General features: G+C 41.5%; 1 protein-coding gene across 1 annotated transcript in view; it reads left to right on the top strand.

Annotated features, from left to right (window-relative positions):
• The first annotated feature begins 775 nt into the window (after positions 1 to 775).
• The window catches only part of CCZ1 (CCZ1 vacuolar protein trafficking and biogenesis associated), a 37,890-nt gene continuing 11,371 nt past the window's right edge, over positions 776 to 27,294 (top strand). Inside the window, exons 1-12 of the mRNA XM_073362161.2 lie at positions 776 to 1,179; positions 3,659 to 3,756; positions 3,847 to 3,940; positions 4,033 to 4,110; positions 5,336 to 5,383; positions 5,875 to 5,958; positions 8,258 to 8,433; positions 12,547 to 12,628; positions 16,947 to 17,008; positions 18,276 to 18,387; positions 23,968 to 24,001; positions 24,453 to 24,570. Coding sequence (XP_073218262.1) covers positions 1,078 to 1,179; positions 3,659 to 3,756; positions 3,847 to 3,940; positions 4,033 to 4,110; positions 5,336 to 5,383; positions 5,875 to 5,958; positions 8,258 to 8,433; positions 12,547 to 12,628; positions 16,947 to 17,008; positions 18,276 to 18,387; positions 23,968 to 24,001; positions 24,453 to 24,570 — 1,088 coding nt within the window. The 5' untranslated portion in view covers positions 776 to 1,077. The remainder of the gene's footprint in view (positions 1,180 to 3,658; positions 3,757 to 3,846; positions 3,941 to 4,032; positions 4,111 to 5,335; positions 5,384 to 5,874; positions 5,959 to 8,257; positions 8,434 to 12,546; positions 12,629 to 16,946; positions 17,009 to 18,275; positions 18,388 to 23,967; positions 24,002 to 24,452; positions 24,571 to 27,294) is intronic.

Below are 27,294 nucleotides of genomic sequence, written 5' to 3' on the forward strand. Positions count from 1 at the left end.
AGGAATAAAACCACAAAGACCTTTTTCAAATGTTCAAGTTCATGAAATCCTGGTCCTGCTAAATAACGGCAAAACTCCCATTGACTTCACTGGGACCAAGACTTCACCCTCTATCTTTATCAAAGCTTGACCAGGGTTGACTCTAGAGCCACCCGACCGTGCGGCTCTGGATGTTTTTAAGCTTCCTTAGTCCACGCAAAGCACATGTCAAAATCCCTGCTATCCCTGAAAGCGCCACGAAGAAATGCTCACCCAGAGATCCTCACCATCCCACGACAGCACGAAACGCCACTCTCCAGCTGCGCTGCTCAGGCCAGTCCCCCACCTGAACAACCCTTACCAAAGCCACACACACACACAGAGAGAGAGGGAATCGCTCTTCCCGGCAATGCCACTTTTCAAGACCAGCATCACTGCATGAGGCAAACGAGACCGCCCGGGGAGCATCCCCCGCCAGCTCGGTACTTAGCCAGCCCCCCGCCCTGTCGTGCCCGAGCCCCCCGCCGGTGTTTCACAACAGCGATATGCCTCTTCCCGGGCGGCCGAGAAGGGAGGTAGCTCAGCTCGGGCTTTCTCCGTTTCCTTCGTCAGGGCCTCACAGCCCAGGAAAGAGACAACAGGAGCCGCTGGGACCCGCCGGCTTCTGCTGAGCTGCCCTTGGAAACGGAGCCTGCCCGCGCAGCCGCTTTCAGCTCGCTGGGGATCCCGCCCTCGCAGGGGCCCGGGAAGATGCTCGGTTTCCGCGGGGGCTGGGCGGGGTCCCCACTGAGGAGCCCCGGGGCGAGGGGACGCCGGCTGTTGCGGAGGGAGCGGGAACGGGGAGGCCTCCGGCAAGTGCCCTCCGCTCGGCGGCGGTGGGGTCGGCGGAGCTGTGAGGGGGTCGCGCTGGCGGCTCCCGGCCGTGCCGCCCGCGGGCGCCGACAGAGCGGGTCCGGGTCGGCGCCGTTCCCTTCCGGGGCAGGGGGGAAGGCGGAAGTGCCGTGTGGGGCTGGGGTTGGTGCCGGCTGAAGGCCCCCGGCTGCTCCCCGATGGTGTGTGGCGGCTGCCAGCCCCAGACTCTCTCGCTTCGGGCCCAGTATGGCGGCGGCGGCGGGGGGAGCCGGGCAGGAGAAGCAGCTCGCTCCGGCCCTGCTTAGCTTCTTCATCTACAACCCCAAGCTGGGGCCCAGGGAGGGAGAGGTACGTGGGGCAGCCTGGGCTCGGTGTGTGCGTCCGCGCAGGTCTGGCTGGCGTGGGAGGGGTGATGCCTATCGGAAGGGGGGGGTCTATCGCTGCAAGGGAGCGTGTGGGGGTGTCTTCACTGGAGGTCGTTGTCTGCCTTGGCGGGCGGGGGGGGGGAACGTCTGTGTGTCTGGATGGGGTAGGGAGGGGCTGTCTGAGGGGAGAGGAGTGGGCCACATCTGTGTGTCTGTCTGAGGGGCGGCGGGGGGGGGGGGTTCCCCTCACCCATTGTTCCCTCACCTTTCTAACATTCACGTGGTGATTCCCAGCCCCACTTTCCGCAGTTCTAGGACCCCGGTGAAACACCAGTGATGTTGCCTTGCGACGCTGCTGCACCACCAAAAGACATTCTGACTCTCACACTTGCACTGTCAGACAGGCTAGTGCAATACAGCTGTCAGGTTTCCGCCCCAGCCGTTCTGTTTATCCCTTGACACTGGACAACAAAATGTCCTGTAATATTAATATCCTTACTTATGGAGCACCCATGGAGAAGGGCTGTTCTTAAGTGCCTCACAAGCTGTAAAGGGACGCTTTCAGGTTAAAAGTATGAGCTAAAAGTTTCCAGTATTACAACTGTCCTTGAATCACCTTACCAATATTTGTGGTTTTACAATGACATACTTCTGTTTTTAAAATGATTTTTCCTCTGGTTTGTTGCCCTGTAAAAGTCCCACGCAAAAGACAGGGGAAACTGAAACTGACTAAGCAGGTGCAGCCTTGAACCTGACTAGACACAAAGTATCCTTTCAAAGCATAAAGTAAACTGAAAAATAGAGAAAATGCAGCTACTGTTATCTTAGGTATTTACTCTAACAATACATTAAAATATTCAGGGAAAAGTATGATTTTAAGATGAGGGGTCCCTATAGCTAAAACTTTAGCATTTAGAAACAAGGCTGCTTGACCCATTAAATTCCTGCAGCAACAAGGTTAAAAAACTCTCAACATTTCCCAACATAAAATAAATGCAGGCACATAAATGCATATGCAGATAAGTGAGTTGGGATCCATGGCACAGAAGTTGTTCTGAGCACCTGAGCTTGCAGGATCAGGGTTTAGAATTTTAGGGTTTTTAAAAGATCCTTCAGAAGTCTTTCATCTGCTTAGATGTTCCAGGTGCATACAATAATGCTAAATGTTTATACAGCACTTTTATTTACAAAGTGCTTTGTAAACATTAACCCATTAACTAACATCCCTGAGAGTAGGTATGCACATGATGAATCCTTTCTGCTTTCACAAAAGGTATCTGTTAACAACAGTGTTTATGTACTACTTCTGAGTGAGTCAAATTGATATCAAGATGTAAATATACATACTGAGCATTTGAGCAGCTAGATGAAGCTAGTAAGTTAACTGGCAATAGTAATGGAAGACTGATCTACCAAGCTATCACAGATCAATACAGATGACATACTATCTTTAAAACAGCCATCTGATACGTTGTAGTCTATCTACCTATCTTCCTGTAGTTTCATTTGTTAGATTTAGGATACTGATTTAATCTATGTAGGTACTTGTATGGCCCCAATCACTATATCTGATGAACTATTGTGGTGCACTGTTAAACAACTGCCACATGTCTCCACTTCAACAGTAAATGAAGTAATATCTTAGTATATTTTGTGCGTTGGTTATAAAGTGCTGTGGGGTATAAGTTGCTATATTAGTAGTAGTGGGTTATTTTTGTCAATGCAATGATTTGTTATAATGTACTTTTCCAAATATTTACAACAAAAAAAGTGGAGCATTTAACTTTATTAAATTTAATAGTGTCCACCTCTAAAATAATGTATCTAGAATGTACTTGTTTACTAGAATTTATTTGAAATGTCTAAAATCGAAAATTGTAGGTAACAGCAAATTGCATGGCTAACATCACAGTATTAGCTTTCTGTTTATAAATTCTGCTGAATCCTGAGGCTAACAATTTAAAATAAGTGTGCTTAACTTTTGTAGTGCACCTGAATTCTTTGCTAGCTAATGAGAAAAATAAAAAGCTTTCTTCTGAGAAACAAGGCAAACTTTAATGTTTGAAGGGGTCTATTTTCTTCTCATTGTGAGTGTGAATTAAATATACATATTGAGAAGCAAACTTATTTTTGACTTCCTGCCTTAAATATGTGGTGTTCCTGTGTACAACTGTACAGTTGCATTTCACTTCAGCTAAATTCCAAGTGATTCTTGTGCGTAACTTGTATAATATACTGCATTTGTAAAGAACGTTGAGATCTTTTTTGATGGCAGGCCTTGTTAATGTGCAGTGTATGACTTTTATTTATTATTATATAAGCCTGTTTGGTAATAAGAGAATTTTTAAACTCTGTTAAGTAAACTTAAGGAAGCTACAGTTTATTTTGAAAAATTACTTTATTTTGGATCTCTGCTATTCTATTTAAAATTTAGTCATCTTTATTCTTATTTCAAATTGTAGGAGGAAAAGAAGATTCTTTTTTATCACCCAAATGAAGTAGAAAAGAATGAAAAAATTAGAAATGTTGGATTATGTGAAGCTATAGTACAGTTCACAAGGTAGTAAAGTATTACTGTTTGCATAGTTTATTACAGTATAACAAATTGTATGTTTCCTAAAATTTTGTTCCAAATATATTATTTTTCCAGAACCTTTAGTCCATCAAAACCTGCAAAATCTTTGCATACTCAGAAGAATAGACAGTTCTTCAATGAACCTGAAGAAAATTTCTGGATGGTCATGGTATTTATATGCATGATATATACCTTCCTAAAATGTTAAAAATTGCTAAATACATTCTGCATTGTCTGATGCCAGTTTGTTCCACTTTCTAGGTAGTACGGAATCCCATAATAGAAAAATACCACAAAGATGGAAAACCAGTCATAGAGTATCGAGAAGAAGAGTTACTGGTAATGTTTAGTTATTCTTTCTTTCTAATTTCCCTTTACTTTTCTAATTAAATATTTTAGTTGTAAATTTTAAAAAAAATATAGCTAGCAGTGTCTTTTAGGTCAGCTTATATCTATAACATTTGGCTGTTGTAAAACTGATTTAAGAATATGACTGCAAACTGGAAATAAAGTAGAACAGAGCATTTTGCAACAAACTCTAAAAGGGAAGAAAGAGACAAAGATATAGGAAAAAATATCCAAAAAGGAATTTAGAACCACACAATAAGAACAGCAGTGAAATTATGTAATGAAATGTCATTAAAAATAACAAATTGAGAGATCTATTGAAATTTCAAGGAACAGGCCAATACAATTAATGATCCAACATTGATTTAATTTGAAGAGTTTATGAAGAAATCTTCCTTATTACATTTAACTATAGCCGCTTCTGTTACGATCCTAAGATTATTTATTGATCATCTTTGTTGGAAAATCAAACATATCATGTCTGCCAGGAGGCTTCATTTCAGCACTGTAATATCATCATTTCACTTTAACTGTAAGCAGGCAGAGTAATTAGCCAGATGGCATAATTTTAAAAAAATGTTTATTCAGGCTTCCTGTGTTCTTTAAAGTTTGTGCATCATGTTTTTATTCCTCATTGTGTTCTTAAAGAAATCATTCCAATAAAACAAACCAGTCTTACTCCTCTTGCCAGAAAACAAATTAAAAACCTAGTCTGGGTCAACATGTCAGCCCAGTGATGAGTAGATGTGGAGTCCTCCCCTACTCTTAACTCCTCACCTGCCCTGAACTCCTATGCAGGGTGAGGGGAAAGCTGATTTTGAGCTAACTACTCTTCACTAATGACCAGCTAGTGCCCAGCACTTATCACAATTATAGGTTGTTACTTTAGTCATATTACTTTTTCAGTACATATTATGGTTTAATAATAGTAATACTGTTAGGTTTACATTTTACAAGGAAAGAGAAGTAGAAAATAATTCATGTGTATACTGAGAAAATACTTAATAGGAGTACTGTCTTTAGTTAGTTTTTTCAGCCATAGCCAGTAACTGCTAGGAGCTTTTGTTTTTGATTTGTGTAAGAGATGTTCTAGTCTTTCTTTTAACTACCATGTGTAAGCCAGAATATAGAATGTGCATGGCATTTGTAGGTCAGTCATAATATTTGGAACTGTGCCTATTCTTGTAATGATGACCTATTATTGGCTGTTTCACAGGACAAGGTTTACAGTTCAGTCCTACGGCAGTGCTATAGCATGTACAAGGTAAGGGTAATAGATTTATAACAAGATTATCCTTTGAGAGAGGGAGATAGACCACCCTCTGCACCCTACTATCTGAGCATAAACAAATTACTCACTCCTTATGGGGTGCCAGTCTGATCCATGCTGTCCATTTCTTTCTGAGTTGTAGTAGTGGCAGTGGGGAGGATATGACAGAGTGCTTTTGCGGTCCTCAGTGCTGTTCTTGAGTTCACTGTAATAGGAGTAGTAAAACCATTCCCAATTTCTGTGAAAACTTAAATTAATTCCTTCACATAGTTACAGATCTTGATTGACAGGAGGTTATCCCAAATCTGCTGAGGCTACACGTTGTCTAGGTTAGTGAGTTTGTATGGAATTGAGGAAACAGGAATTATGTGGGTAGCAGTTTAGTTCTTATTTTTCTGATTTTAATCAAGTTATGAGTAACTGTTGTACTGTATTTACACAATTGCCCAACTAAGATTGCTTTTTTTTTTTTTTTAACCTATTAGCTTTTTAATGGTACATTCCTTAAAGCCATAGAAGATGGAGGTGTAAGGGTTCTAAAAGAGAGATTAGAGAAATTCTTCCATCGGGTAAGTTCTTACTGTTTATTATTAGAGAACAGACAATGTGTTTGATACCAAAGAGGAAACAAAATGCACAAGTGCCTGCACGGAAGAGCTTCTACTCTGTGTGTGTGTGTGTGTGTCTCTCTCTCAGCAATGGGAAGACTAGAGTGAATGACTAAGAATGTTTGAAAAATGTTTTGTTTAATATTATTATTGTCTCGCATCATGGAAGACTCTTTAGAAGGGATTTGAATAAACAGAGTGATAGCTTGAAGGGCTAGAATAGGATGATCATCTGTTACAGATAAAATCATCTTAATATCCATGTTTAGAAAACCGTTAAAACCTTAATTATAATCAAGTATGATTAAACTTTTTCTTTAATAGAGTTATTTGCATGACATAATTACAAAGCCTTTGGCAAATCACATCCACTTAGTTTTGTCGGACAATGGCAAAGTGTCTCTCAAATCCCGATGTGGAAAAGAACACCATACTACTGTTACCAGTTAGTCCTCTAGCTCCAACCTTGCTGATAATACATGCAGTGATGGAATTTCACTGATGGGATTTTTGTTTTCAGATTACTTTCAAAAAATGTGGGAGAGAAGAGACAGAATATTCCCTTCAATTTAAGGCACTGGACCAGGACTAAGGAGAGCAGTTTTCAGTTTGGCTCTGCCACAGACTTCTTACCTGATGCTGGGCAGGGCTATCTTAACACATGGATGGAAGAGAGGGGGGGCTATGTACAACTATAACTCTTGCATCCCCTACCTTTGTGTATTTGATTTTTCAACTTTAATGTTTATAGTGTAGTTTTTTGGATTTCATATAATACAGCATTAGATGTGATGTAGAACATCATGTGTATGCTGCAGGGTTTCCCCAAATAATACTTCTGAATATCAATAACTAGAAGAAATGGTAGGGTAGTGAAATAACTTCTAGGATCATAGAATCTTTTGTTCCTTGTGAGTAAATGGAGCACTGGTGTGTAACTTTCAGCTGTGTACCCAATTTTTTGTGCCGACTAGAACAGTCTGTGTGTTTTCTCTTGTGATAAATGTAATGTGCCATATCCAAAGCACTTCTGTAAGTATGACATTTTGTATGCATTTACATATTTGTTTTTATACCACAGAACTTCAAATAAATCAACTTCAATGTATAACATGCTTAAGTGCATTGTGGGATAGTTCATCACAGAAACATAATGGTCATCAGATCCATTCACCTGCTAATGTGGAATATGTTGGTGGATTGTTTTGTAGTGCAGTTGGTCGTACTGTTGGATGCTCTCTGGTTCCATGTTACCTTTGTATCACTGTTCTCTGGCTTTTCTGAAGTACCCTGAACAATCTTAATTTGGCTTCTTCATGTGATCTTAGATCAGCACCATTTCTCCCTACTTTGTCTTTTTAATAATATGGATAATAGAAATGCTGAAACAAAGATGCATATAGTGCTTAAAAAGTAACCAACCACTTCTTGTCAAGTCTTGGCATGCCAGTATTTCTGCATGGTTTATATCATAATCCATTATTCTAATGTATGACCTGCACACAACACAACTAGAAGAAAGAAGTGGAGATTCACTCAACACCAAGCTCTTCCAATATTTTTCCACATTTTCAAAAACACATACAGTAAATAAATTTTGTTCTGAGCCTTCTATATGTCTTACTCCAGCAGGTTTCTCTTATGTTTATACAGTAGAGGAGTTGCAGAGGACAGCAAATTAGGGTTTCCATTCCTTTAGGATTATTTTTAAGCAAAAAGAGGAAAAATGTTGCTTGATGCTTTTCAAGGCCAGGCACTTAGATTTCAGTTTGCACAAGTTGTTCCAAGCAGGTGGTCCGCTGCACCTGCACAGAACCCCATTGAAGTAATTGGGAGCCACACATTGGTACAGGGGAGAACTACATACAACAACTTACAGGATTGGGGCCTTAGATTGTTGGCTTTTTGGGGCAGGGAGCCTGTCTTTTTATTTGTCTGCAAGACATTATGCACATCGTTGCTCCTCGCTAATGATTCTAGTTATCATTGATCACGCTGAATGTGTATAAATGAGATTTAGCTAGGCTCTATTTTGTCCATGCCCCCAAAATGGATTTGTGAACTAACATCGTAAATAATTGTGTCAACTTGCAGTATGATATATAGGCTATCACTTAAGGTTTTGGTATAGAGCAAAAGTGCCCAAAAATTAACACAGAAAAGGTTAAGTTGAAATGTTAATTTTAAAGGCTTTATTATACCTTTTAAATATTCAGAAAACCATTAACTACCCTCCTTTCCTTTATATTTGTTCCTTCAGTACTTGCAAACACTGCATTTACAGTCATGTGACCTGCTGGATGTTTTTTGTGGAATCAGCTTCTTTCCATTGGATAAAATGACTTATTTGAAAATCCAATCATTTATTAATAGGATGGAGGAAAGCCTAAACATAGTCAAATATACTGCCTTTCTCTACAATGATCAGCTCATCTGGTAGGTATCAGACTAATGGGTGGAGGAGGGACATAATATGCATCTTAAAATAAATGACATTGCTGTATTTATTATTAGTAGTATTTTCATAGAGTGCCGAGGACACCTCATCATGGCTCAGGACTCCATTGTGCTAGATTCTGTACAGATACACACCAAAAAGACTGTCTCTGCCTCCAAGGAGCTTCTGTAGGGCAGACCTTTCATGTTGTGGGAAAAGATAGAACTATGATTGCTAGTGATAAATGAAACTAGATTCTCCACGTACGTGGGAGTGATAAATAATGAAGAGGACAGGTCACTGACTGAGAGCAATCTAGATTGCTTGCTAAACTGGGTGCAAGCAAACAATATGCATTTTAATATAGCTAAAAGTAAATGTATACATCTGGGAACAAAGAATGCACATCATACTTACACGATGAAGAACTCTATCCCAGGAAGCAGTGACTCTGAAAAAGATTTGAGGGTTGTGCAAGGTAATCAGCTGAATACGAGCTTCCAGTGTGATGTTGTAACCTAAAGAGCTAATGGAAGCTGGGATGCATAAACAGGGGAATCTTGAGTAGGTGTAGAGAGGTTATTTTACCTCTATATTTGACACTAGTGTGTCTGCTGCTGGAATACTGTGTCCAGTTCTGAGGTACACAATTCAAGAAGGATACTGATGGAGAGGATTCAGAGAAGAACCATGAGAATGATTAAAGAATTAAAAAACATGCCTTATAGTGATAGACTCAAGGAGCTCAGCCTATTTAGCTTAGCAAAGAGAAGGTAACAGGTGACTTGATTAGTTTATTAGTATCTAAATATGGAGCAAATATTTAATAATGGGCTCTTCATCTAGCCGACAAAGGTATAACACAATCCAGTCTCTGGAAATTGAAGCTAAACAAATTCAGATTGGAAATAAGACATACATTTTTAATGGTGAGAGTAATTAATTGGTGGAACAGTTTACAAAGGTTCATGGTGGATTCTCTATCACTGACAATTTTTAAATCAAGATTGGATGTTTTTCTAAAAGAACAGCTCTAGGAATAATTCTGGGGAAGTTATGTGGCCTGTGCTATTGTGTTAAATGATCACAATGATCCCTTCTGGTCTTAGAATCTATGAATATAGAACAGTTGAGTATAGAACCTTTCCTAGTAGTTGTGGATAGTTTCCATTTTGAGAAACATACACATTGAAATTGGAAGAGCTGGCCACCCATGGAAAGGTCTTTCACTTACAATGTGATCTGGAGAATAAAAACTGTGGCAATTACTCAAACAGTGTGAACATATTTGGAGAGGACAAACAAGTTTTTCTTGTCAAGCAATGTTTTCTACAGAATTATTGAGACAGAGATGCAGTTTTAACACAGTTCAAGCTCACTGTGTAACTTTGTAGGCATACTTTCTTTTTTCTTTTTTTTCTCCAAGAAAGTTACAGAAGTCTTAAAAAAATAATCAGTGATGGTTAAATATTTGCATTTATTCACTTGTCAAGAAAGTCACAGTGCACAATTTGAGTGTCAACAGGAAAGAGAAGCTGAGTTGCTTTACGGATGCTGGAGATTACAGTTGATAAGTGAAGAGACATGGAATTAATATTTTAAATGGTTTCCCTTTTTTTTCTTAAATATTTAAGGCCCACGCAATCTTTCCTGAAAAAGGAGGATCTTTCTCATAGATTGGAATGACCAGTTAAAATTTGCATCCACATACAATGTATAAATAATGTGTCATCCCTTTTAACAGTACCTTATAGTCATTTCATCTAAGCCATAATGATTTCAATCAGTAATGATGGGCTTAAATCCTGGGGCCTGGTCCAGCTGAGTGGCTGAATCAATGGGAGGTGATGGTAGTCAACACCAGAGAATTTTTGGTCTGTTACCTTACAGTCAGCGTCTGCAGTGAGGATGTTGACTGCAGTTGAAACAGATGTTGCATAGTTCACTAATGCAGAAACCTTAAGCACACAACATGTAGGGTTGCCAACTTTCTGATTGCAGAAAACTGAACACCCCTGCCTTGCCCTTTCTCTGGGGCCCCGTCCCTGCTCACTCCATTCCTTTCCCTCAGTTGCTTGCTCTCCCTCACTCTCACTCACTCATTTTCACCAGGCTGGGGCAAGGGGTTGGCGTGCTGGAGGGGCTGGAGGATGCAGGCTCTGGGGCTGGGCTGGGGTAGAGGATGAGGGATGCAGAAGGGGCTCCAGGATGGGAGGTGGGGCCGAGGGCTTCAGAGTGGGGCAGGGGGTTGGGGTGTAGAAGGGGGTACCTTCTCTGGGCTGAGGGTGCGGGCTCTGGGGTGGGGCAGAAATGAAGAGTTCAGGGTGTGGGAGGGGGCTTGGGCTGGAGCAGGGGTTGGAGTGTGTGTGTGGGGGGGTGAGGGCTCCGGCTGGGGTTGCAGGCTCTGGGGTTTGGGGTACCAGAGGGGGCTCCAGGCTGGAGCCGAGGTGTTCAAAGTGTGGGAGGGGGCTCAGGGCAGGGGGTTGGGGTGCAGGAGAGGGTGTGGGGTGCAGGCTCTGGATGGCACTTCCCTCAAGCGGTTTCCAGAAGCAGCTGGCATATTCCTCTGGCTCCTAGGCGCAGGAGCGGCCAGGACCAGGGGGCTTTGTACACTGCCACCATCCGCAGGTGCCGTCCCTGCAGCTCCCATTGCCCGCAGTTCCTGGCCAATGGGAGCTGCAGAGCTGGTGCTCAGGGAGGCGCCTGCACTGCAGGCAGGGACAGCACGTGGAGTTTCCTTGGCCATCCCTGCGCCTAGGAGCCAGAGGGACATGCCAGCCGCTTTCGGGAGCTGCGCAGAGCCAGATGGTGCAGCAACTGGACTTTTAGCACACCGGTTTTAAATGAAGGGAAGGAAAGTTTTGAGAAGTAATTCATAAACCTCATAAATGTGATAATCTGACATTAGTATTCGACATAAATACACTCATTATGTTAAACTGCGTGGGGCCATATTCTGAGCTGACTCACAATTTGTAGATCCCTTCTGACTTCTGTGGAGTTGTAAATCAGAGCAAAATTTGGCCACATGCTCTTAATGTGATGTGTGTGTTTGTTACAAAAAACAGAGCTGACTATCAATTTCTAATGGATGGTTTCTTTCTAATAGTGTGAACCAATATACTAAGTTAATAATTGCTGAAGATTTGAAACTGATAAGTTCCATATCAAAAGTGAAACATATAATGGGGAAAAGGACCTAGTCTGAACAAGATACTACCAGAATTACCATAATGTCTGAATTATTTTGTATTGAATCTTATTAATCATTAGGGTTCTTAGTAATTATTCACATCGTTAACACAATTAGCAGCTTTTAAAAATACTTTTTAAAACTAAAGACAATTTACGAATCCATATTTGATTTTACAAGCAAGTTATATACAACCAAAAAGTAATATTGAACAGCAGTACATTTTCAGCTAATCAGAACTATTTTTGATCCATCCTGATTTCATTTGCAGAAAATATTACAACGGATTGCATTTTTAACGGAAACAAAGAAGTTTATGGAGTTTGCTACATCAATGTAATTTAAAACGGACATCTCCTCTTCAGCTGTTTTTGATTTTAGGGTGTTTATTGACATGGTATACCTGCTTTTAGCATACTATATCACTTAAGAGTAGCTAGGCAAGGTTTTCCTATTCAAAGGCTCTTAAGAAGTGAGGAGAGAATGTGCACAATGTTTAGGTGAGAAATAATTTATAAACTATTATTTTAAAAAATCATAGTCTTCCTATATTTGTCTAGATACCAGTATTTACTGCACATAATTTGCTTGTGAAATCAAATATGGATTCATAAATTAGGAAAAGCCTTTTTATAGCTCATGATTTTATCTCTTTGTTAACTTGGATATGTTATTAGTATTGTAGGGGAATGAGCATTCTATTAAAAATTAAACATATACTGGGACTGTCTGTACAAAAGAAATTGGTGTATTGTCATGTAAGAGAACTGAGTTAATTCTCCCAGGAAGCTCTAAATTGTGGCCTGTCCAGCTCTTGGTTAGAAAGGTGTTGGCCATGAAGGAAGGCCATTAGAGAAATTGTTTTTCCTGCTTTGCGATCTACATTCTAACTTTTTTTTTTCCCCCTCTCTCATTCCAGGAGTGGATTAGAACAAGATGACATGAGAATTTTATACAAATATCTCACAACATCGCTCTTTCCAAGGCACATAGAGCCAGAGGTATGGATGTGTGTTTTTTTTTAACAGCACATATACTTTGCACAGATTTCTTGTACCGTATACACTATAGCAATAAGTACTTGAGCTGGAGCTCCTTTGATATAGAAGAGGGGAAGTTTCTGAAAGTGGGTTCTCCAACTTAGGAATTAATTCTTTATGCATACATTCCAGTCCAAAAAAAGCCCAAATTGATTGGCCTTTAGGGCACACTACAAAGTCTTACTTTTTGAGCAGGTATTTTTTGGGAGTGCTTTTTTTTGTAATTTGAAGATGTAGTGATATATTGATTTGTTTTGTTATGACTCTGCCTAGTGGTTGCATGTAGCCAGTGGAGGTCTGCTGCTGCTCAGGTTCTCTAATGGTTTTGTAATATATATTTAGCAGATGGTAAGTGTACTTCGAGTCCAGGATAGGTAGTTCTTTAGGTATGTCTATTTAAATCTGAATAAATATTGTCATAGAACTGTCAGTACAGTTCAGTTGGTAACACTCTAACTTCCAAGCCAGAACATCGTGGATTCTAATCCTATACCAAAGCTTGGGATCATATCAAATGCTAACCATACAGTGAACTAATATAATGCAGTACTGTATCCATATAAACTTCTTTTATATGAGGCCTTAATTTTGCCATTTTTGGTGACTGGCCAGGTGAATGTTAAAGAGCTCACAAACCTCCCTTTTTTAAAAAAAAAAAAAAAAAAAAAGTTAAAGTGCAGAGCTTGGGCTCAGAAAATCTGAGTTCGCTTCCTGTGTGACATTGAGTAACTCATACCACCTCTGTGTCTTGGTGTTCCTGTCCATCAGATAAAGAAGGTGATATTTACTGTATAGTTGTTGGAAAGCTTAATCCATTAATATTTGCATAGTGTTCTAGCTCTTAAAATGGATGGTGCTATGGAAATTCAAAGTGCTGCGATGAGATTGTGATCCTTGCTCACATTCCCTTTCTCAGTAAAGTTCATGCCAAGAGTGTGAGCTGTGATGGAGTGTGTGTGTGTATATATAAATATATGGTATATTTGCCTATCCCATTGATGCACTCCCAAGTATTTAATTGCTTTCTAGTAAAGTGCTTTAGTATAGATGGAGTATAAAAGGCACTAAATTAAATCAAGTTCAGTTCTAAATCTAGTCGTGATAATTGGTTAATAGCAAAAATACAGTAAACAAATCAGCTTTTACTTTTTTAGAATAGGTCTGAACAGAGGCATTGTTAACGAGCAAAATAGAGAGCAGCACATGACAGCTGCCAGTGATCCAAGCCTTTGTCACCTCCAGCATGGCTGTGTCTGAAGACCGTTTAGAAACTTCAGCTAACGCAGAGTTTGGCTCCCTGCTTAATAGGTAGTATCCTACAGGGAATTGCTCATGCTCTGTAGTATACAATAGTTTCCAATTGGCTACTATGAAACTCTAACTATTAGTTTGAGACCTGGCTCCCTCTTAAAAGAAAGAAGAAAGAAAGAAGAAAGGCAGAAGAACTGCCTTTCTTCTTATAGGATGTCATCTCAGTTACGATTAACAGATGCATTTGTTCTAACAGTCCCCTGCTTTTGATAAGAAGGTACTGGTGTTTTCAGTGAAGTGTCCTTGATCTTGGACTTGCTTCTCCCCTTTGTCCAGGTTTGCTGACGTTCAATATTTCTATGCAACAAAAATTATCTGTGTTTATAAAATTGTATATGTGCCTAGGTGTTATATGCATTGAGAAAATATCCAAACAGACAATGCAAGTCTGTAGATTCCTTACAGCAGAACAGTTTCTGAACAGCAGCTCACATTGTCTGCCAAGTGGAAATCAATCTTCTTGATTTTCATTTGTAAATCATTCTGCTGGGTCGTCATGTTTTTACAACTACCACCTGAATTAAAAAACCATTAAACTAATCAGATTTGAATTTTCTATATATAGAGAGCAGAAAATACTCCTTTTGTACTGTTACAGTACGAGTTGCTGCTAGTAATTGCTGTGTCTCCAGTTTTGCAAAACCATCTCCATTCTGTAATCCCCTTGTTTCCACACACTTGTAATTTTCCAAAACATTCATCTTTGGGGATAGAGTTTTCCATCTTTGCCATTAAGATGATTTGTTTTAACATTTTAGTGAAATCCATTCACTTGATTTTGATTAATTAGAGGATGAAAAATTATATTAAAATTTTCCAATACATTTGAAAGGTCAGCCTTAACTCTGCCTCTTTGCGCTTAAAATGTGTTTTCTTTATGGGCCAAGTTATACTCCCACTGCATCCAGTGAAAGGAGGAACAGTCCCAAATCATTTATAAATGATCAGTTAGTACAGTATGTCGTTTATCTTAAACAGATTTTCATGCAGTAACTTTAAATATACTATGTGTAGTCTTCATACTTTGCGTGATATTTAAGTTTCAGTGGGATGCACAAAACAAATCTGCAAAGATTTCTTATTTTGCTTGGACTTCAGCTAACTGTGAATGAGTTGTTCATTTCTCTCCCCGAGAAGGGGCAGGGAAAGGTGGCCAGTTTTGTCAAATGAATTCGATGGTCTTGAACATCTGTTCATACACATGGTAAAACCACCACACTTATGTGCGACCTGCTGATGGCCCATGAGCTGTGCAAGGTACTGCTGTGCAAGGATTGCACAACACCGACCTGCATGCTCCATAATTATCTCTCTCCTTTTTATGAGGACTAAATTCACTCTAATATAAACAAATAAAGTAAATCCTTATTAACAATGGCTAATGGGACTTAAATAATTTGCTTTTCTACTGATCTTTTTTTGTATACTGCAATTATATGTGAGAACAGCATGTTATTGAGCATAATTTTCATGTGGATTTATTAGCAAATAACATGCACTTAGAGTTAATGCTGCTACAGATTAATCTGATGCTATTGTTTTCAGCCACCTCTGAGATTTTAATAGGCGTAATGGTTATATACAAAAAAGTAATATGTAATTATATGGGTACATCGACAGGGTATAGTGAAGAGACTATAATTTAAATAATACTTTACATTTTGTATAACATGAAAAATATATAGCCACCTAGGCTCAATACACTGCACAAATATTAATTGACTTTAGTAGAACCTTGCCCAAAGCCTGTGGCAGGGCCATGCTAGCACACAGGTCTCCAGACTCCAGTTCTTGTACCTTCCCCACAAGACCATCTTTCCTCCCATAACTGAATTAAAGGAGCTCTTGTAAGGTTTTAGAAATTACAGAAGTGAATGTTTCAGAAAACTACGGATTCTGCTTTATTTAGGTTCCTTGTGAGTCTGCACTACTGGCATCATATTAAGAAAGCGGGAGCTGGGATACCCCAGTACTTTCCCAAGGGAGTTTCAGAAAGGCTGCTTAACTGGGCCTTGGATGTCACTGTTGGTGTTCACAAGTGGAAAAGGAACAGTATTCCCTTAGCAGTAGAAAACCTGAATGTTAGAAAGCAGTAAGGATTCAAATTATGCAGCAGGTTACAACAGGTACCCCAAAAGGGAGCCAACTCCCCTGCAGGCAACAAAAATGTTGCAAATATGTAGACTTGACTATAAACAACAAATAGGAAAATAATGTAGAATATTCAACAGCTGAAAATTAGAGATGAATAAACATTATGTGGATGTTGAACTACAGCTATATTAAAACCACATCTGTATTAAAATTGAAGTTTTGATATCATTTGAGGGTTTCCTTTAAGAGCTTTAGTTAGGATGGTTGGCTAGTGACCAATGTATTACCTAGATAAAATGCAGTTCAACCGTGCACAGCTTTACCAGTGTGAGATGTAGCCTGTGCTGCGGTTAATATAAGAAATGTTAGGATATTAATGAGGAAGCAAGGATGGTCTTGTAGTTATGGCACTAGACTAGGACCTAGGAAGTGTGGGTTCAGTTTCTGGCTGTTCCACAGACTTCTTGTGTGACCATGAACAACTCACTTAATCTTCTTCTGCCTCAGTTTCCCACCTGCACAATGAAAATGCTTATCAACCTGACAATGGTGGTGTGAGGATAAGTTCATTAGAGTTTGCTCAGATACCATGATGACAGGAGCCATAAAATTACATTAAAAGAGCTATATATCAAAGTTAAAACTTAACTCATGGAACTTTTTTCAGATTAATAAATGTAAAACCAAAATGCCCAATTTTCTAAATATTGTTGTCATTTATTCTTATTCCATCCATTATGCATTAATGGTGTATTTCCTAGCAAGAGAGGTATAGTCTGCAGTCTGTCAATTGTGGACAGTTTCTTTAGCTACTGCAGAACAAAGAGAAATGGAAAGAAATGTCCCAAACTGTTTGTTTCCTGTTTGTTTTCAGTTAGCAGGAAGAGATTCCCCAATACGTGCAGAAATGCCAGGAAACCTACAACACTATGGAAGGTAGTTCTTATCTGTCATACGCTATACTGTTTCTTCCCTTCAGAAGGAAAGCTAGGCTCTTGGTGCACAGAATAAAAACTGAATGGTTTGTTTAGGTAGGAGTGTAAATGAATTCCTGGGACTAATTTCTACACCCAGATAATCCCATAGGCTTCAGTGGGGTTGCACAGAGGATAAATCCATGTAGATTTTTGGCCTATGATGTGAAGAACCTGCTTTAGATCTACTGCATACCTATTTCCTTCTTGCTGTTCTTAGCATGTTGTACAGAAAGAATTTTAGTATTTCTCCAATTCCTTTTCCCCAAGCAATAAGATTTGTCATACAGGAGCAAAACAATGGTCTGTCCAGTGACTTGCGTATCACAATGGCCTATATATTAAGTGCATCAGTGAGAGACTTTTTGCATTTGGCCAGTGTGTGACCTTATTCTGAATAAAGGGTTGGGTCCTTCTTGGCCCCCTGTTTCCAGAGCACAAAATGTTGCTTTCTTTAATAAAAACCCCGGTTTAGTGTTTTCCACTTCTTCAGCGTGAGCGTAAAATCAGGGTGGGTTCTAGCTCACTTCAGTCTTGCAAAATTCTGATGTTTTTCACATTTGTATATATTGTTAGGGAGCAGAAGAGTGAGATGTACCAGAGAGTACATTCTGTAGTCATCACTGATAGGGTATTCCTTTTAAAAGCTCCTGGAGAATTTATTGGGTTTCCCTGATCATCTACGTATTTTTTATCTTTATTTCCCTAGCTCCAAATTATTTTGATGCTAACATACTAAGTCTTTTGAGGTTTTTTTTGAGGGCCTGTTGGTAAATACTGTTGCTTCCCTGAACAGTAGTCACCCTTGATCAAGAAAAGGCTGTTGAAAGGCCACTGATCACTTGCAGCTCAGTCTTGAACCACAACATGCTGTTTATCTTGATCTAAAAGAACCCTCTTTCTGTGCATTCTCACAAAGTTTACTCTAGACTAAGGCCCTGATCATTCAAATTCTTACTCACATGCTTAATTTTAAACATGAGTAGACTCTTTGAAGTTGGGACCTAAGTCTTTCAGTTAATTTGAAATTACTAATTTGACATGGACACATGTTCAGATCCTACGGTGACAGGGAGTTATATAAGTAACTGGGTAGACAGAAATTCTTTGTGTTCAAATGTATGCATGTATTTAAAAAGTTGTTTTAAAAAATTGTTCATGTGCTCATAAATTGTTTTTATTGAATATAAAAATGAATTATATCTGTCCTGTTTAATTCTGGTTTTTAGGTTTCTTACTGGACCTTTAAATCTTAATGATCCAGAAGCAAAATGCAGATTCCCCAAAATATTTGTAAACACAGATGGCACTTATGAAGAACTTCATTTAATTGTTTATAAGGTACCAAACTCTCTCTATTCCAGTGTATTGTGAATCCAGCCAGGAGGAAAACACTGCTGTTTTATTTCTGAATCCATGCAGGAAGGTGCATATGGCACGACCAGCTTAGAACAGTGAGAGAGGGAGCTGTCTGAAGGTTCAAACTTAAAACTTCAAATATTATTTTTTCTGAATTCTCTGGGTGTCTTTTGGAGGCTTTGGTTTAATCCAAATGATGCAAACTTGGCAAAAGTCTGTCTGTATTCCTTCCATGTTGCTTTACCAGCAGTGAACTCAGAAAGCAAAATATGCTAGCCAGGTGTAATATTTTCTCAGAGCTCCTTACCCTGGTTTCTGGCTAGTGCCAACCCTAAGCTAAAAAGGTTATATTTGTGTTATAAAAAGGTTTACATGTGGGTTAGAACTGGTTTAACTAAATGGATTTTAAAACTGATTTTACTTTAAAGATTTAGTATGTCTACACTACGGAATAAGGTCGAATTTATAGAAGTCGTTTTTTTAGAAATCGGTTTTATATATTCGAGTGTGTGTGTCCCCACAGAAAATGCTCTAAGTGCATTAACTCGGCAGAGTGCTTCCACAGTACCGAGGCTAGAGTCAACTTCCGGAGCGTTGCACTGTGGATAGCTATCCCACAGTTCCCGCAGCTCCGCTGCCCATTGGAATTCTGGGTTGAGATCCCAATGCCTGATGGGACTAAAACATTGTCGCGGGTGGTTCTGGGTACATATCGTCAGGCCCCCCTTCCCTCTCTCCCTCCGTGAAAGCAAGGGCAGACAATCGTTTCGCTCCTTTTTTCCTGAGTTACCTGTGCAGACGCCATACCACGGCAAGCATGGAGCCCGCTCAGGTAACCGTCACCGTATGTCTCTTGGGTGCTGGCAGACGCGGTACGGCATTGCTACACAGTAGCAGCAACCCATTGCCTTCTGGCAGCAGACGGTGCAATACAACTGGTAGCCGTCCTCGTCGTGTCCGAGGTGCTCCTGGCCACGTCGGCTGGGAGCGCCTGGGCAGACATGGGCGCAGGGACTAAATTTGGAGTGACTTGACCAGGTCATTCTCTTTAGTCCTGCAGTCAGTCCTATTGAACCGTCTTATGGTGAGCAGGCAGGCGATACGGATTACTAGCAGTCGTACTGTAACATCTTCTGCCGGGCAGGCAAGAGATGAGGATGGCTAGCAGTTGTACTGTACTATCTTCTGCCGAGCAGCCATGAGATGTGGATGGCATGCAGTCCTTCTGCACCGTCTGCTGCCAGCCAAAGTTGTAAAAGATAGATGGAGTGGATCAAAACAAGAAATAGACCAGATTGGTTTTGTACTCATTTGCTTCCCCCCCTCCTCTGTCTAGGGGACTCATTCCTCTAGGTCACACTGCAGTCACTCACAGAGAAGGTGCAGCGAGGTAAATCTAGCCATGTATCAATCAGAGGCCAGGCTAACCTCCTTGTTCCAATAAGAACAATAACTTAGGTTCACCATTTCTTATTGGAACCCTCCGTGAAGTCCTGCCTGAAATACTCCTTGATGTAAAGCCACCCCCTTTGTTGATTTTAGCTCCCTGAAGCCAACCCTGTAAGCTGTGTCGTCAGTCGCCCCTCCCTCCGTCAGAGCAACGGCAGACAATCGTTCCGCACCTTTTTTCTGTGCGGACGCCATACCAAGGCAAGCATGGAGGCCGCTCAGCTCACTTAGGTAATTAGGAGCACATTAAACACCACACGCATTATCCAGCAGTATATGCAGCACCAGAACCTGGCAAAGCGATACCAGGCGAGGAGGCAACGTCAGCGCGGTCACGTGAGTGATCAGGACATGGACACAGATTTCTCTGAAAGCATGGACCCTGCCAATGCATGCATCATGGTGCTAATGGGGCAGGTTCATGCTGTGGAACGCCGATTCTGGGCTCGGGAAACAAGCACAGACTGGTGGGACCGCATAGTGTTGCAGGTCTGGGACGATTCCCAGTGGCTGCGAAACTTTCGCATGCGTAAGGGCACTTTCATGGAACTTTGTGACTTGCTTACCCCTGCCCTGAGGCGCATGAATACCAAGATGAGAGCAGCCCTCACAATTGAGAAGCGAGTGGCAATAGCCCTGTGGAAGCTTGCAACGCCAGACAGCTACGGGTCAGTTGGGAATCAATTTGGAGTGGGCAAATCTACTGTTGGGGCTGCTGTGATGCAAGTAGCCCACACAATCAAAGATCTGCTGATATCAAGGGTAGTGACCCTGGGAAATGTGCAGGTCATAGTGGATGGCTTTGCTGCAATGGGATTCCCTAACTGTGGTGGGGCCATAGACGGAACCCATATCCCTATCTTGGCACCGGAGCACCAAGCCGCCGAGTACATAAACCGCAAGGGGTACTTTTCAATAGTGCTGCAAGCTCTGGTGGATCACAAGGGACGTTTCACCAACATCAATGTGGGATGGCCGGGAAAGGTACATGACGCTCGCATCTTCAGGAACTCTGGTCTGTTTCAAAAGCTGCAGGAAGGGACTTTATTCCCAGACCAGAAAATAACTGTTGGGGATGTTGACATGCCTATATGTATCCTTGGGGACCCAGCCTACCCCTTAATGCCATGGCTCATGAAGCCGTACACAGGCAGCCTGGACAGTAGTCAGGAGCTGTTCAACTATAGGCTGAGCAAGTGCAGAATGGTGGTAGAATGTGCATTTGGACGTTTAAAGGCACGCTGGCGCAGTTTACCGACTTGGTTAGACCTCAGCGAAACCAATATTCCCACTGTTATTACTGCTTGCTGTGTGCTCCACAATATCTGTGAGAGTAAGGGGGAGACATTTATGGCGGGGTGGGAGGTTGAGGCAAATCGCCTGGCTGCTGGTTACGCACAGCCAGACACCAGGGCGGTTAGAAGAGCACAGGAGGGCGCGGTACGCATCAGAGAAGCTTTGAAAACCAGTTTCATGACTGGCCAGGCTACGGTGTGAAAGTTCTGTTTGTTTCTCCTTGATGAAACCCCTCGCCCCTTGGTTCACTCTACTTCCCTGTAAGCTAACCACCCTCCCCTCCTCCCTTCGATCACCGCTTGCAGAGGCAATAAAGTCATTGTTGCTTCACATTCATGCATTCTTTATTCATTCATCACACAAATAGGGGGATGACTACCAAGGTAGTCCAGGAGGGGTGGTGGAGGAGGGAAGGAAAATGCCACACAGCACTTTAAAAGTTTACAACTTTAAAATTTATTGAGTGACAGCCTTCTTTTTTTTGGGCAATCCTCTGTGGCGGAGTGGCTGGTTGGCCGGTGGCCCCCCCCACCGCGTTCTTGGGTGTCTGGGTGTGGAGGCTATGGAACTTGGGGAGGAGGGTGGTTGGTTACACAGGGGCTGTAGTGGCAGTCTGTGCTCCAGCTGCCTTTGCTGCAGCTCAGCCATACACTGGAGCATACTGATTTGGTCCTCCAGCAGCCTCAGCATTGAATCCTGCCTCCTCTCGACACACTGCCGCCACATTTGAGCTTCAGTCCTGTCTTCAGCCCGCCACTTACTCTCTTCAGCCCTCCACCTCTCCTCCCGGTCATTTTGTGCTTTCCTGCACTCTGACATTATTTGCCTCCACACATTCGTCTGTGCTCTGTCAGTGTGGGAGGACAGCATGAGCTCGGAGAACATTTCATCTCAAGTGCGTTTTTTTTTTCTTTCTGAGCTTCACTAGCCTCTGGGAAGGAGAAGATCCTGTGATCATTGAAACACATGCAGCTGGTGGAGAAAAAAAAAAGGGACAGCAGTATTTAAAAAGACACATTTTATAAAACAGTGGCTACACTCTTTCAGGGTAAACCTTGCTGTTAACATTACATACATAGCACATGTGCTTTCATTACAAGGTCGCATTTTGCCTCCCCCCACCGCGTGGCTACCCCCTCAACCCTCCCCCCTCCCTTTGGCTAACAGCGGGGAACATTTCTGGTTAGCCACAGGCAAACAGCCCAGCAGGAATGGGCTCCTCTGAGTGTCCCCTGAAGAAAAGCACTCTATTTCAACCAGGTGACCATGAATTATATCTCACTCTCCTGAGGATAACACAGAGAGATAAAGAACGGATGTTGTTTGAACGCCAGCAAACATACACTGCAATGCTTTGTTGTACAATGATTCCCGAGTACGTGTTACTGGCCTGGAGTGGTAAAGTGTCCTACCATGAAGGACGCAATAAGGCTGCCCTCCCCAGAAACCTTTTGCAAAGGCTTTGGGAGTACATCAAGGAGAGCCGCGAATGCCAGGGCAAAGTAATCCTTTCACATGCTTGCTTTTAAACCATGTATAGTATTTTAAAAGATAAAATACTGGAGGTCCCTTACTCCGCCTGCTGGGTCCAGGAGGCAGCTTTGGGTGGCTTTAGGGGGTACTGGCTCCAGGTCCAGGGTGAGAAACAGTTCCTGGCTGTCGGGAAAACCGGTTTCTCCGCTTGCTTGCTGTAAGCTATCTACAACCTCCTCATCATCATCATCTTCTTCGTCCCCAAAACCTGCTTCCGTATTGCCTCCATCTCCATTGAAGGAGTCAAACAACATGGCTGGGGTAGTGGTGGCTGAACCCCCTAAAATGGCATGCAGCTCATCATAGAAACGGCATGTTTGGGGCTCTGACCCGGAACGGCCGTTCGTCTCTCTGGTTTTCTGGTAGGCTTGCCTCAGCTCCTTCAGTTTCACGCGGCACTGCTTCGGGTCCCTGTTATGGCCTCTGTCCTTCGTGCCCTGGGAGATTTTCACAAAGGTTTTGGCATTTCGAAAACTGGAACAGAGTTCTGATAGCACAGATTCCTCTCCCCATACAGCGATCAGATCCCGTACCTCCCGTTCGGTCCATGCTGGAGCTCTTTTGAGATTCTGGGACTCCATCATGGTCACCTCTGCTGATGAGCTCTGCATGGTCACCTGCAGCTTGCCACGCTGGCCAAACAGGAAATGAGATTCAAAAGTTCGCGGTTCTTTTCCTGTCTACCTGGCCAGTGCATCTGAGTTGAGATGCTGTCCAGAGCGGTCACAATGGAGCACTCTGGGATAGCTCCCGGAGGCCAATACCGTCGAATTGTGTCCACAGTACCCCAAATTCGAGCCGGCAAGGCCGATTTAAGCACTAATCCACTTGTCGGGGTGGAGTAAGGAAATTGATTTTAAGAGCCCTTTAAGTCGAAATAAAGGGCTTCATCGTGTGGATAGGTGCAGGTTTACATTGATTTAATGCTGCTAAATTCGACCTAAAGTCCTAGTGTAGACCAGGGCTAAGTGCAAATTTTGTGTGTAGGCAATGCCCTAGCCAGGTTACATTTAAATTCCTGCAGAGTAGCACAGTACTTCTCAAAGCCCCCATGAATAGCTGATTTAAAAACCTTGTGTAGGACTGATGTAATATGGAAAATTGGGTATCATATATAGGCTCATGGGAGCAAAGGTTTTACTGTTAACATGCTAGCTTTACTGTGAATTAAGGCATTTTCAAAATTTAACTGGTATACAATAAATGACTTCTACAGTGAATGTATTGGTGAAGTTGAGGGAAGAAAATTTATTTTGTAATTGTTTTTGTTTTGGTTTGTTTCAGGCCATGAGTGCAGCTGTCTGTTTTATGATTGATGGTAGGTATATATTTGTATGATTTGAAATAAACCATGGAGATTAAATTCTTTTCTTTTGACAACTTTTTCTGTACTATCTCCTTACCAAAACATTATCAAACATAAATCTAGCCTGATTTTGCTGTTGCAAAATATTCATTTGTTATAGTCTTGTATGTTAGTTTGCTCTGTGTGGATGCTTTCACCAACTTCTTAGTCAATTAGATTATTTATACTGTGTTTTGCTTGATGGTATAAAAGGGATGCTATTTTGCCCTCAGTTACTCCATGGAAGCCCCCTGGATGTTGATGAGATTTCTTGGGTGTAACTGACAGCAGAATATGATCCAAGATTCTTATAAATGTTTAAAGTTAGCTACAAAAGAACATGTTTGCCTTTTTGGCACAAAATAGTATAGACCTCATGTACTGTTAGGAAAAAACTCATTATCTTTTTAAAACTGCTTCATAGCCTCAATGCAACCTACACTGGATTTTTGCCGTAAACTGGACAGCATTGTTGGGCCTCAACTCACAGTATTAGCATCAGACATATGTGAACAATACAACATCAACAAAAGGATATCAGGGTTTGTACTATCTTTATGTTCCTATTGCAAACCGTCACCAGGTAGCTCAAAGTCTGTTTTAATGACTGCTTCAATAAGGGTAACAATATGAGTATATATTTTAAGAGCGTTCTCTTTGAATTAACATGTATATTTTATAAGAAGTTATATCTGTCCATATGTATCTTAGACATTTATAGAGCATCCATTGTCACATATTTAAGTGCCCTGGGGGAACTGCACTAGTTTTTATAAAAGTAACAATTTTATTTAGGTGCTTGTGTGGTTAAGGTTCATTTTGCTTTTGGTAAGGCCTTTTGCACATGTTTATTCTTACAATCTTATAATTGCTACTCTTTTCCTACCCAACTAATTATCAAAGTTTTAACTGTTTTAAAGGAAACCTGCAAATAATTAAAAGGAAAAGTCCAACAACTGTAGAATATACTGCCTACCCCAAATAGCTAGGGCAGAGGGGCATTCAGACTCAGTGGTCAGGCAATTCCTGTGAGGTTTTGTGGTAATTTTTCATGTGCAAATTAATTACCTGATCCCAATAGTCCATTTTTAGTCTGCAGTGAGGGTTTTGTTGGGGTGTGCAACATTAGCAGCATAACAGACATTGATGTATCCTCTCGAGTGGGAGCAGGAGAACGAGGACTTATTTTTCCCCCTTCCCATGTCTTGCAAATTTTAAATTGAGTATGCATCTCTCCATTTCCCTTGGTGGAAGTATCTAGTATTTAATTCTAAGGTCCTATCCACACTGGATCAGAACCAGGAATCTGGTTGTACCTATTGTTGTTCTGAAGCTAAAGTAATTGGAAATTCTTCAGATCATTTTTAACAAGGAGTCTAAATAAAAGTAGATTCTGTAACTTCCGAGAAAATCCAATTACTCTGAAGGAGTTTCTGTCTCTGATTCTTTGCAATAGGACCCATGGAATGCAGGAAAGTGGGGGGCAGGGGCATTTTAACTTTGATTTCCTCATAAGTTTGAAAAAAATAAAATTGCTGAGGCTTAGGTGCTACCTAATCTTTTAAGGTCTTAGATGTACAAAATAAGTAGTTTATTGGCACCTTTTACTAGAAAATATACTTGCCCAAAGGCTGCTTCAGCTGTGGGGCCCCATCATTATTTGGGCAGACAAGAGGAGGTTTTGTTTAAAAGGTAAAGGTGATAATGCCTTGACAATCTTATTTCTTCAGGCACCCAACTCATGGGCTTGCTAAGAGAGTATTGCCTCCGACTCCTATCCTTCTATCCAGCCAAGCTGTGTTCAGTGTAGGGCCCAACTGGGAGCAGGGTAGAGGCATTTTAAACCACTTCTGTATTCCTCTGATCCTTTGGGCTGCTGGGTAACATTTGACGCCTGCTGTAAATTACAGTAACCATGGTACCATTACATCAGCCGGAGTGCAGCAACGTTCTGGCCATCCCTGTAGCTGAAGGGGATAGAGTGTGTCATAGAGCAGCTGATGCCATCTCTGTGCTTCCAGGGGAATCCCCAGCTGCCCGGCTAAGGAAGCTTTAAGGGCCCATTGTGCTGCCTATACTTATTCAATTCATTTTCCTCTACTCCGCCTGCAAAAAAAAAAAAAAAAAAAATGGAACTGCTAGACAAGATGTACTATGTGGCGGCTTGTTTTCTTGCAAGACTAGAATTCTAAATGGATCATACAAATAGAGATCAATGTAGACGATAATCCTCTGCTCCCTCAATGCGCTGCATAACGCCAGGGTCACTTGTAGAAACTTATAGACAAAGAGTGAGAGGATTTTCTTGCATGGGCCACATGCTGTACATTTACTGTCTTGTTCCTCCACTTTGTGAACATTTTTGGCTGACTTCAATGAAAACTTAGTTTGCCACTCAAACATTGTGTGAGGATGGCTTGTTCTTGAACATCTTCCCAAAGGCTAACCCCAAAACCGGAAAGGAGCCTTTCTGATTACCTACCTTCATCACACTGCCAGTGTGACTGGTCCCTTTAAGTGGGAGCAGGTTCCAATGCACCTGAGGCTGATTAGCTGCTGCCCAGCTGGCCTGAAGGGTAGGCACCTGAGCCTTATAATGGAGGAGAGAGCCGCAGGGGAAAGGCTGCTACCTGTGGACTTCTCTCAGCCCAGGGAGGTAGACAGGAGAACAGCTGCTGCTGTCTCTCTCCCTTTGTAAACCCTTCCCTTCCTTTCGCCCAGCAGGTACCTTCCTGTAAGCCCAACTGGGCAGCAGGTAGTCAGCCATAGCAGACTATAGACAATGTAGCAAGTTTTGTGGTGACCTTCCTCTTGACTTTCTGAGACTTGTTTTTCTCAAACTGATGGTGTATAGTGTAAAAAAATACACTGGGATGATATTTTTCATTTAGGTAAATAAGGGCCATGACATTTATATTTTTGAGTAGACAAGGTGAGGACTTTCAGTTTAGATAAAATATATTGGCTATTTAATTTATTACAAATCCATGGATATGCACATGCAGACAATGTAGTATGCAGTATCAAGATCAGAACCTGGGTCGTTCCTCTCTACAGAGAGGAGGCATAGCCTTGTGAATAAGGCACCAGGCTGGGACTCAGGAGACCTCAGTTCAATTCCCAGGTCTGCCACAGGCTGTCTTGACACCTTAGACAAATCACTTATTTATTTATTTATTTTGTGCCTCATTTCTTTATCTATAAAATGAGATAATTATACTTACCTACTTCCTAGAGGAGTTATGAGGAAAGTTCCTTGTATGTAT

This window comes from Lepidochelys kempii, chromosome 10 (assembly GCF_965140285.1).
Source record: "Lepidochelys kempii isolate rLepKem1 chromosome 10, rLepKem1.hap1, whole genome shotgun sequence".
In the NCBI taxonomy this organism is placed as follows: domain Eukaryota; kingdom Metazoa; phylum Chordata; order Testudines; family Cheloniidae; genus Lepidochelys; species Lepidochelys kempii.